This window comes from Lucilia cuprina, chromosome 3 (assembly GCF_022045245.1).
Source record: "Lucilia cuprina isolate Lc7/37 chromosome 3, ASM2204524v1, whole genome shotgun sequence".
Classification (NCBI taxonomy): Eukaryota; Metazoa; Arthropoda; class Insecta; order Diptera; family Calliphoridae; genus Lucilia; species Lucilia cuprina.
In genome coordinates, this window is record NC_060951.1 from 13,402,933 (window position 1) to 13,415,670 (window position 12,738).

Here is a 12,738-nt window from a genome sequence, read left to right on the forward strand (position 1 = left end):
TTTTAATTTGGTTAAAATTGAAGATGAGTTGTCACAAGGGGCTTTGAATGCTATTTTAATTGGCCACATAATCCGGAAGAAGGTGGTATATGGGAGCGAATGTTTCAGTGTGTTAAAAAGATTTTAAGAATAACTGTGCCCTAAAAGAGCACACATTGCAAAGTTTTTTAATTGATGCTGAAAACCTAGTAAACTCTCGCTTGACTCACTTGCCTGTCAGCCCTGAAGACGAAGAAACATTGACGCCAAATCATTTCTTGTTGGGTTCTGCGCATACGGCTCATATCATGGAATTTGTTAGTGGTTCCAACCTAATCGAAGTTTTTTTTATATTGATTTTAAATATTGTGCAGAAACCATTTCTGATAGCATTATAAAATTACTTGGTAATGGAGCAGTGAGAGAATTGCTTTAAATCGTCAAAGAAAATAATAGTTATTCACCCAAAAATTATGTACTTACACATATCTACTTACTGGGTAAGTTAAGATTTTGCTGGGTGACTCTCAGAACTTAAAAATAAAAGGAAACAATATGAACATTTTACAAGAATAAGATCCTTTACAGAAATATGTTAATAAACGAATTTATTTGCATTTTCTTGTATTTTTTTATACAAAAATGTTTGTCAAAAAGGTATATTTTAATATTTTATAATATAACTTAATCTAAATATTTATGTATTGTTTATTGAATGCAGTACATAATTTTATGTATATTTTATACTAAATTTTGAATTAGTTTATTTCAAAGTTGTGAGCTTTATTGATTCTTGGAAGACAAATATAATATATATTTAAAATTGCAGCTTAGAGAGTAGACTTAGTAACGTATGTATGTATAATATACAATTACAAAATAATTTCTTATATTCTTAAGGTTCGTTGTAAAAATTTAAATATCGTTGACTCAAGTCTTTTGTTCGTACATTAAATATCTATATCTTCATGTTGAATGCTGATTTATCTATAATTTTTTTCTTTTTAAACAATTAAATATAAACAATAAAAATATGCATGTACGATATGTTAATTATAATAAATAATTTTGATGTTCACTAGAATTTTTATTTAGATGTTTCCTTTCCGGCCTCTATTGTTCATCCAATATTAAGTAATTTACACCATCATAAATATATTTAATTAGTTGCTACATATTTAGAATGATGCAAAAAATTGGCTTAGAAAAAATAAACACACTCAGTACTGTATATATTTATTTATGTACATATGTATGTGGATTTGTGATTTTGATGGTGTATAATAATCGTTTCTTCTTAATAGTTGTATGGTCCATATTGCGACCCATGGTAATATGGACCGGCAAACATTTGTGGTTGAGGGTAATTGGCGTAGGGTGGGTAAGGTGGTTGTTTTTGTGAATAGACTGAAAATAGTAAAATAAAAGGTATAAAATATAATTATAGGATCAGGCCTGTTTGTTATTCGCCATTTAGTTAAATCTTTTGAAAATTTTGTGAAACAATAAAACAAATTTTTTAGTCATTATAAATAGGCATTAGAGCAACAAAAAAACACATTTCACACATTAATACATATATAATTAGTAGCTTTACATTCTTCCTACTTAAATCATTGATAAGGCTGATTATCCTTATCAAGGGTTTAAGTAGGAAGAATGTAAAGCTACTAATTATATACATGTATACAAAGAACTCAAATAGAATTACATGCTTTTATTAAGCTAATGCATTGACATTTTATGCAATCCTTAGATCATTCCAAGTTGACCGAGTACTAAGTGATTATATTAACAACATACTATAAGAAAAAACTTAGAAAAAGTAGCATAGTTTCTAAACATCTGACGTTCACACATTCTGAAAGCACTATATGTATATAGGTTTTCCCACAAGTTGGGTGATAACTACAAACCATAATACCTAATTACAATAAATATAAATTAGAGCGAATGGTAGCAGAAGTAAGTGAAAGCATAACTAAGCTATCAGTTAAAAAAAGGTCATCAGTGGAGCTGAAAACTGAGAACAAACCCAAGAAATTAAGAACTTCACATCCTCCAAAGATAGACCAAAACTTTCTCAAAAAGGACTCTAGTAAGAATCCTACGAGTGAGTGAGACTCATCGGCCAAAATATATTCTTAGGATCAGATGTCTAAACATCACTAAAAATGCGACTTTAGAAGCTAGAAACGAGAAGTCTTTGCAGAATTAGGGCGAGTTTCTTACTACTCAGTTAAACTAGGCTTAACATACTATTAGATTAAACTCGGATCGAATTTAGGCGGACTTTAACCGATTAAAGTTCAGTAAACTTTGTTAGTATTGCCAACATTTCATTAAAAAACATAAACAATGAACAGCTGTTTTTTGCAAATATTACTTTTGTAAAATGGAAAATTTGGAAAAATGTTAAATAAACATTTAAAACAATAATAAATAAAACAAAACAAATCAGAGAATTGCAATTAACTTAAGATATTATGTTTTTGTTCTTACGAAGTCATTGTTTTATTGTTTAACTTAAGTTTAATTGGCCAATAATACTCAGTTAAACTAAGATAATAAGTAACGTTACTGTTAACTGGAAAACACAAACATATATTAAACTAGGTTAAAACAATGAATGTAGATTATCTTTATTTGAAAACCCCGTCCTTAAAAGCAATAATATAAACTTAGACAAATGTAGAGACTGTGAAACCCGCTGTGTCATTGCCAGGAATTGTTCGAAATTAGATCGATGTAAATGGTCTAGGAGCAATGATATTCCAAATATTACACTTCTCTACGGGAAAAACCTTTCAACAAAACCTAACCTTTAATAGTTGATTAAACCTTAAAAATAGATTCAGAGTTCAAATTAAGTTTAAAATGAATAATGAGTACTTCGATTTTAAATAAGTTCATTTTAAATCGAATGTGATGTTCAAATCATACATGATTTATGTAAATCTAAACACTTCGGAACGGAATTCTTTGACAGGCTACAATAATAGATTTTATATATAATATATATAATTTTTTTATAACTACCTGGCATGAGGTATTGTAGGTTTAGTTGTTCTTCCTTTTCCCGCTCACTTCTCAAGCAGACTGCAGCACCCGATAATAGTATAGCCGATAGTAGACAGGATCCAACACCAGCCCATGCAACTATGTAAGACCAGTCATAAGTAATTTTGGTGTTATCTTTCAATACCTTTAAAAATATTAATTAAAAATAAATAAAAAACATTATTGCAATGAAAAATTTATATTTAACGCCAATACTAACCGTGTTCCATTGTTGGTAATAATCTTCTCCAACAACTTTTTCCTTTTCAAAAAATTCTACGGTATGCCAAAGGCCCATAGCACCAGCCGCAAGTAGACATGTTGCTAATAACAGTATTGATGTTGCTGTTATAGCACCAGATGATCTTTTCCAGCATCCAGAAAGACCGGTCCAAAAAGCACAAAATGTTGTTATAAAACTGTTTAAATATAAAACAAGTATTATTAAAGCTCAATTAAAATTAGTTTAGAGTTATAGATTTATATTGGTTTAAACCCCAATAATAATAATAATAATAATAATAATAATAATAATAATAATAATATAAAAGTCACTGGCAGGCGAATATGTTTGTTAAGGCCTAATTCATAACAATTTATCAAAGGTTAATTAGACAAATTTTTATACAAAATAATAAGGTAGTTAGTTTACAATTGCTTTTGAATATATCATAACTCTTCTAATATTAAAACGGTATAATTCAAAACTCTAGTTTTTGAAGTGAATAAAAAATATATGCCTAACGTTTCCATTCAATCGTTTATAAATCTATGATTTAAAATTTAATCCAACAAGATTTGCAAATGTAAACTGCGTTATGTCACAAAAAAAAATATATTCACTCAAATTGAATGCTTTCATTAAATAATTAACATTTAATTTTGAATTAAAAAAAATAAATGATAATATGTAAATTAATGGCATTTAATAAATAAATAAATAGTATAGAAGTATATGTATTAACAACCATATTTTTATTTAATTTTATGTAAAAATATCTTTTTTATCTATATTTCAAAATAAAGTTAAATATTTTTTTGGAAATTCGAATATCAAAAACACTTTTAATTTTTTTACGCAAAACTAGAAGATTTTAATTCAGTGAGAAATGTTTTGATGAATATTATATAAGGACAAATATAAATTAAACCCTGAGGTGAAACTTATTAAGAACTATTATTTAAGAAATAGTAAAGTGTTATAAAATAGTACCTAAGGTTTTTTTATAATACCAGTAGTTATTGTATTTATAAATGGAAAGTATAAAATAAAGTTAATAAAAATAAGCGTTGTTGTAAAACATCGAATAATTAAAAATGTTACTTTACCTTAATATAAACATTGCCACACAGGAACGAGCTAAATGTAATCTTGAAGTTGAATCTTCACCATAACTTTTATCCTCATCCATCTGAGGGAAATAGTCAATATTTGAACAATGGGTTTCAATTGGCGACAAATATGTTGGAACTAAAATTATTGATATAATTGTATAAAAATATATATTTAATTTAATTGTTTTATAAATGATTTATTCCCTTATTCATAAACATTTATCAAAGGTTTATTGTACAAATTTTGTATGAAAATTTGATGCATAAACCTTTGAAAAAGTTTATGAATAAGACCTTATTATTGAAATTTAGTTTTATATATCGTATTCACCTGCACTTGTAGGTGGTCTTTCTTTGGGATAGCATATCCTAAATAGACCTCGTGTTCTCGTATAATAATAGTATTTGTTGTTCAAGTTACTTAATAATGATTCGGCATCCGAGTGTTTGGCGGCAAATGTCTAAAAATATTTTCATAGTAAAATGTAAATTATTATTAAGTTAAACAAGTAAGAAGTTATTGTCGGGCGAAGCCGACCATATAATACCCTACACCCGTATACAAATAAAGTGTGATTTAGTTTTCATAATATAACATTTAAGTTGAATTGTACCTTCCCGCAGATATACTTAAGCCATTTATTGTTTAATAAAACTGTGAATATTTAAGTAAAATTTTGATGGAGGCTTTTTATAGGTTCTAGGGTCAAATGAGGCAAGATAATTATAAAGTTCATGAGTGCCATCAAGGCTAGTATAGAACTTGGTTTTGCAGCTAAGTATGTGGCTAAGAGCGAGTTTTTCTGATAAAGATAATCTACATTCTTTGTTTAAACCTAGTTTAATATATGTTTTGTGTTTTTCAGTAAACAGTAACGTTTCTTATTATCTTAGTTTAACTGCGTATTAATGGCCAATTAAACTTAAGTTATAAGTGAGAAAACACAATTAACAAAAACAATAAAACAATGATATCGGAAGAACAAAATCTTTATATTTTAAGTAAATTGCAATTTTCTAATTTTTCTTTTATTTATTACTGTTTTAAATGTTTGTTTAACATTTTTTCAAAATTTTTCATTTTACAAAAGTATTATTTGCAAAAAACAGCTGTTCTTTGTTTATGTTTTTGAGTGAAAACTTGGCAATACTAGCAAAGTTAGCTGAACTTAAATCCAAAACTGAAAAACACAATTTTCTGTTAAAGTTTGCCTAAATTTGTTCCTAGTTTTATGTAACAGCTAGTTAAGCCTAGTTTAACTGAGTAGTAAGAAACCCGCAATAAGTGAAATAATGGACCTATATTTACCATTTTCAGTAGGCTTCGTCCCTGGGACAATAGTATCAAATTTCATTCAATTATCTTCAAAATTGCGACCTGTACTTTGATAACAAGGTTTACATGGACGGTCAGACATACTTTGGTATACTTTAAGGTGGGTATAGGACCAACATATTGTCCTTTACAAACATCAGCACAAACCCAACATACCCTCCCCACTAAGGTGGTGTAGAGTATAAAAAACAACTGTTTGTAATTAAAATGTGTAATGTTTTTAATGCATACAAATATTTTAGTATCCCGTAAGTTTGAAGAGAATATATATGGTCAATGCAAAAGTGATGTTCATGTTACGATTATAAAGATATGTTTTACATAAAATTCTCTCTAAATAAAATAAACCGATAGAAATATATAAAAATTTCTATTACATATTTTCACATTTCAAAAGATTTAAAAAAAATTTCTAATTCGTATTACTAGATAATAGGGATAATATTTAATAACGAGCGCGTTATTTAATATTTTTTGTTGGTTTATTACTTCATTGGATATTTATTTGTGGAAAGACAAAAAAATTATTTGACCATTTTAAAAATAAAAGTGAAAACAACGACATATTTGTCAATCGAAAATGTTAGTTTTATAACATTAGATAGACTTAAGCAGATCTACTTTATTAAATACTTGTATATTTAAGTTTAAATATTAAGTATTAAACTTATAAATACATACGTATATTTGTATGTATGTATAAGCACGTATGTATGTACACAACTGACCAAGTAATTTTCACGTACGAACACCTTATTCTCTTCATACGCACTTTCCAATAATAACCGTATTAAACATAAAATGTGTACTTGATTTTAAACATTTCCTAAATTACAGACTTATATCTGTTTTGCATTTTCGATTTTTTCACTCAATAATATTTTTTATTTGAAAGTAATTGATATTGAATTGCTCATCCTTATTAAATTTGGGAAAGAGTTATGTTACTATATACCCGATAAAGTCAAAATCAGAAGGACTGGTTGTATGGAAGCTAGGTGAATCATTTTTGTCACTATACTTAAAAGAACATTTTATTAATATATCTTAAAAATTATACACAATGTTTATATTACGGACGGACAAAACCTAATCGACTCAGAAAGTGAAAGTGTATCACTTTCTGATATGGTTTGGGGTATAAAAATTTATATAAAATAATGATGGTGTTATATAATATATTATGTTGTCCTAGGTCACTGGAAGGCTTGGATTTATTATATAGTTATACCATGCTAGATTTAGAAGAGTAATATTTGTAAATGTTTAGGATGATTTTGCAACAAAACTAATTCATGACCAATTGTCAACTTACGGCCATTAATATGTATCTTGTTGAAACATGATTTTTTATAAACATTTTCCAAATTTTTAGTATAAATTAGCCATAATTCAATTCAAATTTAAATTATCGCAGCCGGAATGGGTCTAACAAACTATTTAAATGAACGTGTCCATTTGTGAAAACACGAGTGTTAAAGAATGTAATTTTAAAAAGTTATTTTCAAACAATATTGTATATTTGGTGTTTTCGTTCACATGAATATGTATGTAATTATTAACCGGAAATTAATTAATTAAATATGTACAATCTTTTATAATGTATAGCTTTTTATTATATTTATCGGAGAATTATATGAACTAAATAAAATCTTTCAAAAAATTAATCTAATATAATATACACATATGTATGTATATATTAATGGCTACAAGAAAGTGTTAAAAACCAATATTCCCCATCATAATTTTAAGCCATTTTTTACTAAATACTCATAAAGTGAAGCAAAAACACTATTAAATCTTTTCGGCAAGGTGAATTACTTAAAAAATATATATATCTATACATATTTATTTCGAATATGCTTAAAAATTAATATATCCATGACACCTGGGGGTCTTCAAACATATTTTATCTGTCATTAGCCCAGCTGATAATTATTTACATGTTCTTATACATAGACTTGTATACAGGCTTAAAATGTACGTATGTATGTCGAATATTAATACTGAAAAAGTTAAATATGCTCAAATAAATCAATGTCAAAATTATTAAATTTTCAACTTTTCAGGACTAACAAAAGTATTTAGTATACTATGAAATAATTATTTGTATAAGGAAAAGGATGTATGTATGTATACTGTTTGCTATTTCGAAATTAAAAGTTGGACTTATATCCAATGAGAAATGCAAATCTTACTGAACACTGAAGTTATTTTCAGTAATCAGTAAAATTTTCAACTAAAATGCATTATTAGTAAAAATATTATATTTAACTAAAATTCTCATACAACTATTATCATATTGATCTCTGCTACTATATTTCTATTAATAATCTAATATTATAAAATATAATAAATGCTTCCAACAACTTTTTATTAGCCGACAAAATTGTATGGTATTTGATTCAATCCCAAAAAGTAAAATTAATCTTAATACGTATATTTATTATATTCAAAAATATCTTGAAAATGTAATTTTCAGTAAATTACTAGATTATACAGAATACTGTAAACACATTTTAAGATTATTGCAATTTTTGCAGTAATCTGTTAAATTTAAAACTGAAAATTATTTCAGTATCCAGTAAAAATTTACTGAATACTGAATTTTTCTTTCAGTAATCAGTAAAACTTTACTGAATACAGACATTTTTTCAGTAAGCAGTAAAAGCTTAATTTTACTGGTACTGAATATTAGAGTTGATTTTTGAAAATCGCAAATTTATGTGACAGTTTAAAAAAATTACAAAATGACATAAAACTCCATTTATATAAAAGAAAACATTTTTAAAACTGTGCACATTATACATTGCATTGTGAAAATAACCTCCCAATTGGGTATGTATAAAGTGTGGACTTTATAAAGACAAAAAACGTGATGATGCCGCAACACTATAATGAACAATTTTATTCCATTTCAAAATATGTTTTCATGCTTTTGAGTTTATAAGGAAATATTTACATATATTTTAATATGCAAGATAAAAGGGAAAATATGCGTCCAAAAAATATCTAAAATATATTCAATAAACTTGAAATTTAACTTAAAATTATGACTGTCTTAGTCATACATAAATAATTTATTTATTTCTTTGTGTTTGAATTAATTAAAGAGCCAAAACATGTTGAGAAAAAACTTATTGGAGATACTCTATTAAGAAAGACTCAAAAAAAGAACTTTTTTAAAAAAATTCATTGAGAATTGTATGTATTATTTTAAGAAACACAAACAATTAAACATTTTTTACAAAAAACGGAAGTATGATGAAAAAACTATATCCATAAATATTTTAATAATAAAGCAATAATTTAAATTTTATTTTAAAATTACATCTATTTAGTTCTTTGTAACACAGTTACATCAGTTGATCATATAATAAACAGCAATAAAGATTTAAACAAATTTCTATTTAATTAAAATTGTTTTGATTTGAAATATAATGGTTTTCTATAAATAATTCGCTACAGTTTAATTGATTTTTATAATTTGCTTTTATTTATTATCTAAACTGTTTACATTTGCGTTAACAATTTTCCCAAAAAAAAAAATCTTTAAAAAAATTTCAAATATTTGTTTAGTTAACTATTTTTGTAGAATACGTACATACAATTAATAATGTATGTATGTATGTATGTATGTATGTATGTATGTTTTTATGTATGTATGTAATGAGTATTTGCTTAAACACATTGAAAAAACTTGATCAAGAGAAAAACTATTAAGTTTAAGACAGTTGGGTATTTTCAAGAGTATCTTATAAAAAAGAAACTCTAAACCTGTTTCACAACGAAATATATATAAGCATTTATACATATATATGCACATACATATATGTGTACATACATACACAAGTACATGTTTGCTCACATATACTGAAATAATACTTACAGCCATTGCTACCAGATTGGATTATTTATTTCTATTTTCACGATTTTTAAATTCGAAATTAGTAAAATGCAAATTTGTTCATTTTTGTAATTAAATGTATATATTTATAAAGGTAATGGAAAATAATACAAATATTTCAATATCCGGTTATGGTTAACCGGTAGATAGTTTGCCGTTTAAAATAATTTTTGTCTTAAAACTGTTAAATTATCGTTAGGATAACAAAAACGAAACTGGCATTAAGAAAATTGGACTAAAATGTACTACACACGACAACACTTACTTATTAACAAAAAAAACCATCCGTATTTTCAAAAAGAGAATAAAAATCGTTGATTTATATATTTTGCGTATAAACGATTAGCATAAGACAATAGCAAAGTAAGATGAAAACAGCTGTTATATTTTTTTCTATGTCTTCACAGAAAAAAATTTAAAAAAATAAGAGAGCAGTACGTCAAATTTTTCCCATCCGCACTCTGCTTCACAAAATCTTGACAGATCATATTTCTTTTGTACTTATGTAAACTAGCATTAAAACTTTAATTAATTAATTTAAACATAAAGCTAGATTTATACACTGAAAATAATCGATGCTCAACTTTACGAAAAAAATTTCGTAACTTCTATTTTCGTGATATTTACAAAAATTTCGTGTATAATACGAAATATTATTTAATAAAAACCTTTTCTATTTTTACGAAAGTACGAAAACCTTTCGTAATATTTTTTTCTTAAAATTTTAGCGAAATTAAACATAATGATATTAATTATATTATGATTAAATAAAACTACAACATTTTTATAAAATTTAAGAAAAAGTATAATATTATTCTCGAATTATTTTCATAAAAAAATGAAAATTCGTGTGGAGAATAATTTTGAACTAAAATAAGAAAATTTACTTTAAAATGAACAAAAATGTTTGAATAAATTAATATTTCGTAAATTTTACCATATTTATTAAAAATTCCCTTTTTTCAATTTATGTAAATTAATTTTTTCAAGAATATTTTGCATTATACTAAAATATTTCGTACAATTTCGTATATATTACGAAAGAATTTCGTGGTGCGAAACAACGAACGATTCGTACAATGTACGACATTTTTCGTATATACTAGGCATGGATTTTTTCAGTGTACGTTTTAAATACTGCAATATACATCATATACGTATGAATGGTTAACATTTATTTTATATTTTTACAAGTATAAAAATGGTTCCAACATATTGGTATAGACAACTAGTATTAAGGAAATATATTGGTAAGACAACTAGTATTAAGGAAATAATATTTTCTTTTTTATTTACTGAAAACGATCTCGATCATTTCGAGTTTAAATTTAAAATCTACATGTTTTACTTCTTTACGGGTATATATTTTCGAGATTTTTGTCATAATTCACCAGCAGCAAGGAAGTAGATTCAATAATATACATACCTACACAACATTAAATCTTATAAAATTCAGTTTGAACGGGTGTATTTTAAAAATAGGAATACATAAAATGGGAAAATTTACATGTGCAAAATAAGGATTTTTTATTTATTCTTAGTCGAATTAAAGTAGACAATTGAAATTATTATACCCTGGTTAATGAATATATCAGATTAATGACTAAATAAAAATGTTTGTTGCTGTAGATAACAAAGTCAGAAATTTTTAAAATTATAACATTTTTTTACTATTTTTTTTTTAAATTCATCTGGCAGCCAACATAGCAGCGGTTCTCAAATATTTTTAAATGCTAACAAACATAAATTTTAGTGCCATATACAGATTTAAAGTTCATTATATAAAAACATTTTAATTTTCAAAATTGTATTGTTTATTAATAAATAAATATGTATGTAAGATCGTGTTTTGCAAATAAATATTTTTTATGCAAGCAAATTCTTACGGGTGAAATATTTAAATACTTTTCAACTTAGTTTCTCTATTATTGTTTGTTCATTTTTAAGCGCATATTTGTTGTTTTTATTTTCTTCTTTAAACTCGCATTCCAATGAAACGAACACGTACTCAGTGGACCTACCCAACTACATACATATGTAAGTATATCCAATACATACAAACATGAAGAAATACATAACGTATAGTTTTGAGAAAAAGTTATTAAATGGTGGCACTAAAATTTGTAGAAAGTTTGGATATTGAGAAAAACTACAAGCAAAAAACATTCACGTAGTTAGCCTTTTTATACAACAACAACAAAGCACATAAAGTTAGTTTAATAAGTTAATAATATTTGTTTATAAATATTACATATTGTCAATACATTAACAATTATTAATATATATAAATATATACATATACCAATATGTATATATACATATATGCATATATGTATGTATATATTAATAAACTATATAAAAATATTTAAATTAATATAGTTTTATTCATATATATATTTTTGTACATATGTATGCATGTATGTGTATGAACCTATGTGTGGGTTTTTTTAGAATGAAGGAGGTACACACCTGTATATTGTTTCTTTTCACTTCATAATGCAACCAGTTATCTGTGGAAAATGCAATTGCCAATAAAGCAGTTGCAATAATGGCGGATATAGTGGCTATAGAAAGCGTTACAGCAGAGCAGGGCATTTTGACTTTATTTGTTTTTCTTTCTTTTTCTTAATTTTTCTTATTTTACTTTATTTATTTCTTATATTTTTAGTTTCACTAATTTAATTTAATCACTGCTCATTTTAAAAATACAAAGATTCCAACAAAAACCTTAAATATTTTCGAACAAAACCAGTTTTTTTGTTTTTTTTTTTTTGTATCTATGCGTTTTAACAATATACAAAAATTATTTATCGCAAACGCTCTGGACTTTTGTATTTACTTCTAAGACGATGGTTTAACAACTAACAGGTAAGATTTGTCTAAGCTAGAGACCAAAACCAAGTTTTATTGTTATGAGAAGTGAGAAATTGAAATGAGTAGTAACTAGTAAACAAGAAATTTAAAAATCAACTCAATTTTTGAGTGATATACACAAACCTCTATGTATGTATATTACTGCATATTACTACCTGCCAAATGTAATAAAGTAATAACCAAATAAATCTTTGGCACATTCAAAGTGAGTAGCCTAAGTACAGCTGTGTTCACAAAAGTAGAGTTG

The 12,738-nt window shown here is 25.7% G+C and overlaps 1 protein-coding gene across 1 annotated transcript; it reads right to left on the bottom strand.

Moving 5' to 3' along the window:
• Positions 1-541: 541 nt before the first annotated feature.
• Positions 542-12,480, bottom strand: LOC111690789. The gene is made up of 6 exons (XM_023453352.2): positions 12,087-12,480; positions 4,706-4,835; positions 4,369-4,510; positions 3,260-3,458; positions 3,019-3,184; positions 542-1,386 (listed from the first exon to the last, which is right to left on the bottom strand). Exons 1-6 carry the CDS (start codon positions 12,210-12,212, stop codon positions 1,277-1,279), a joined length of 873 nt encoding a protein of 290 aa, XP_023309120.1. The 5' UTR covers positions 12,213-12,480; the 3' UTR covers positions 542-1,276.
• Positions 12,481-12,738: the final 258 nt, after the last annotated feature.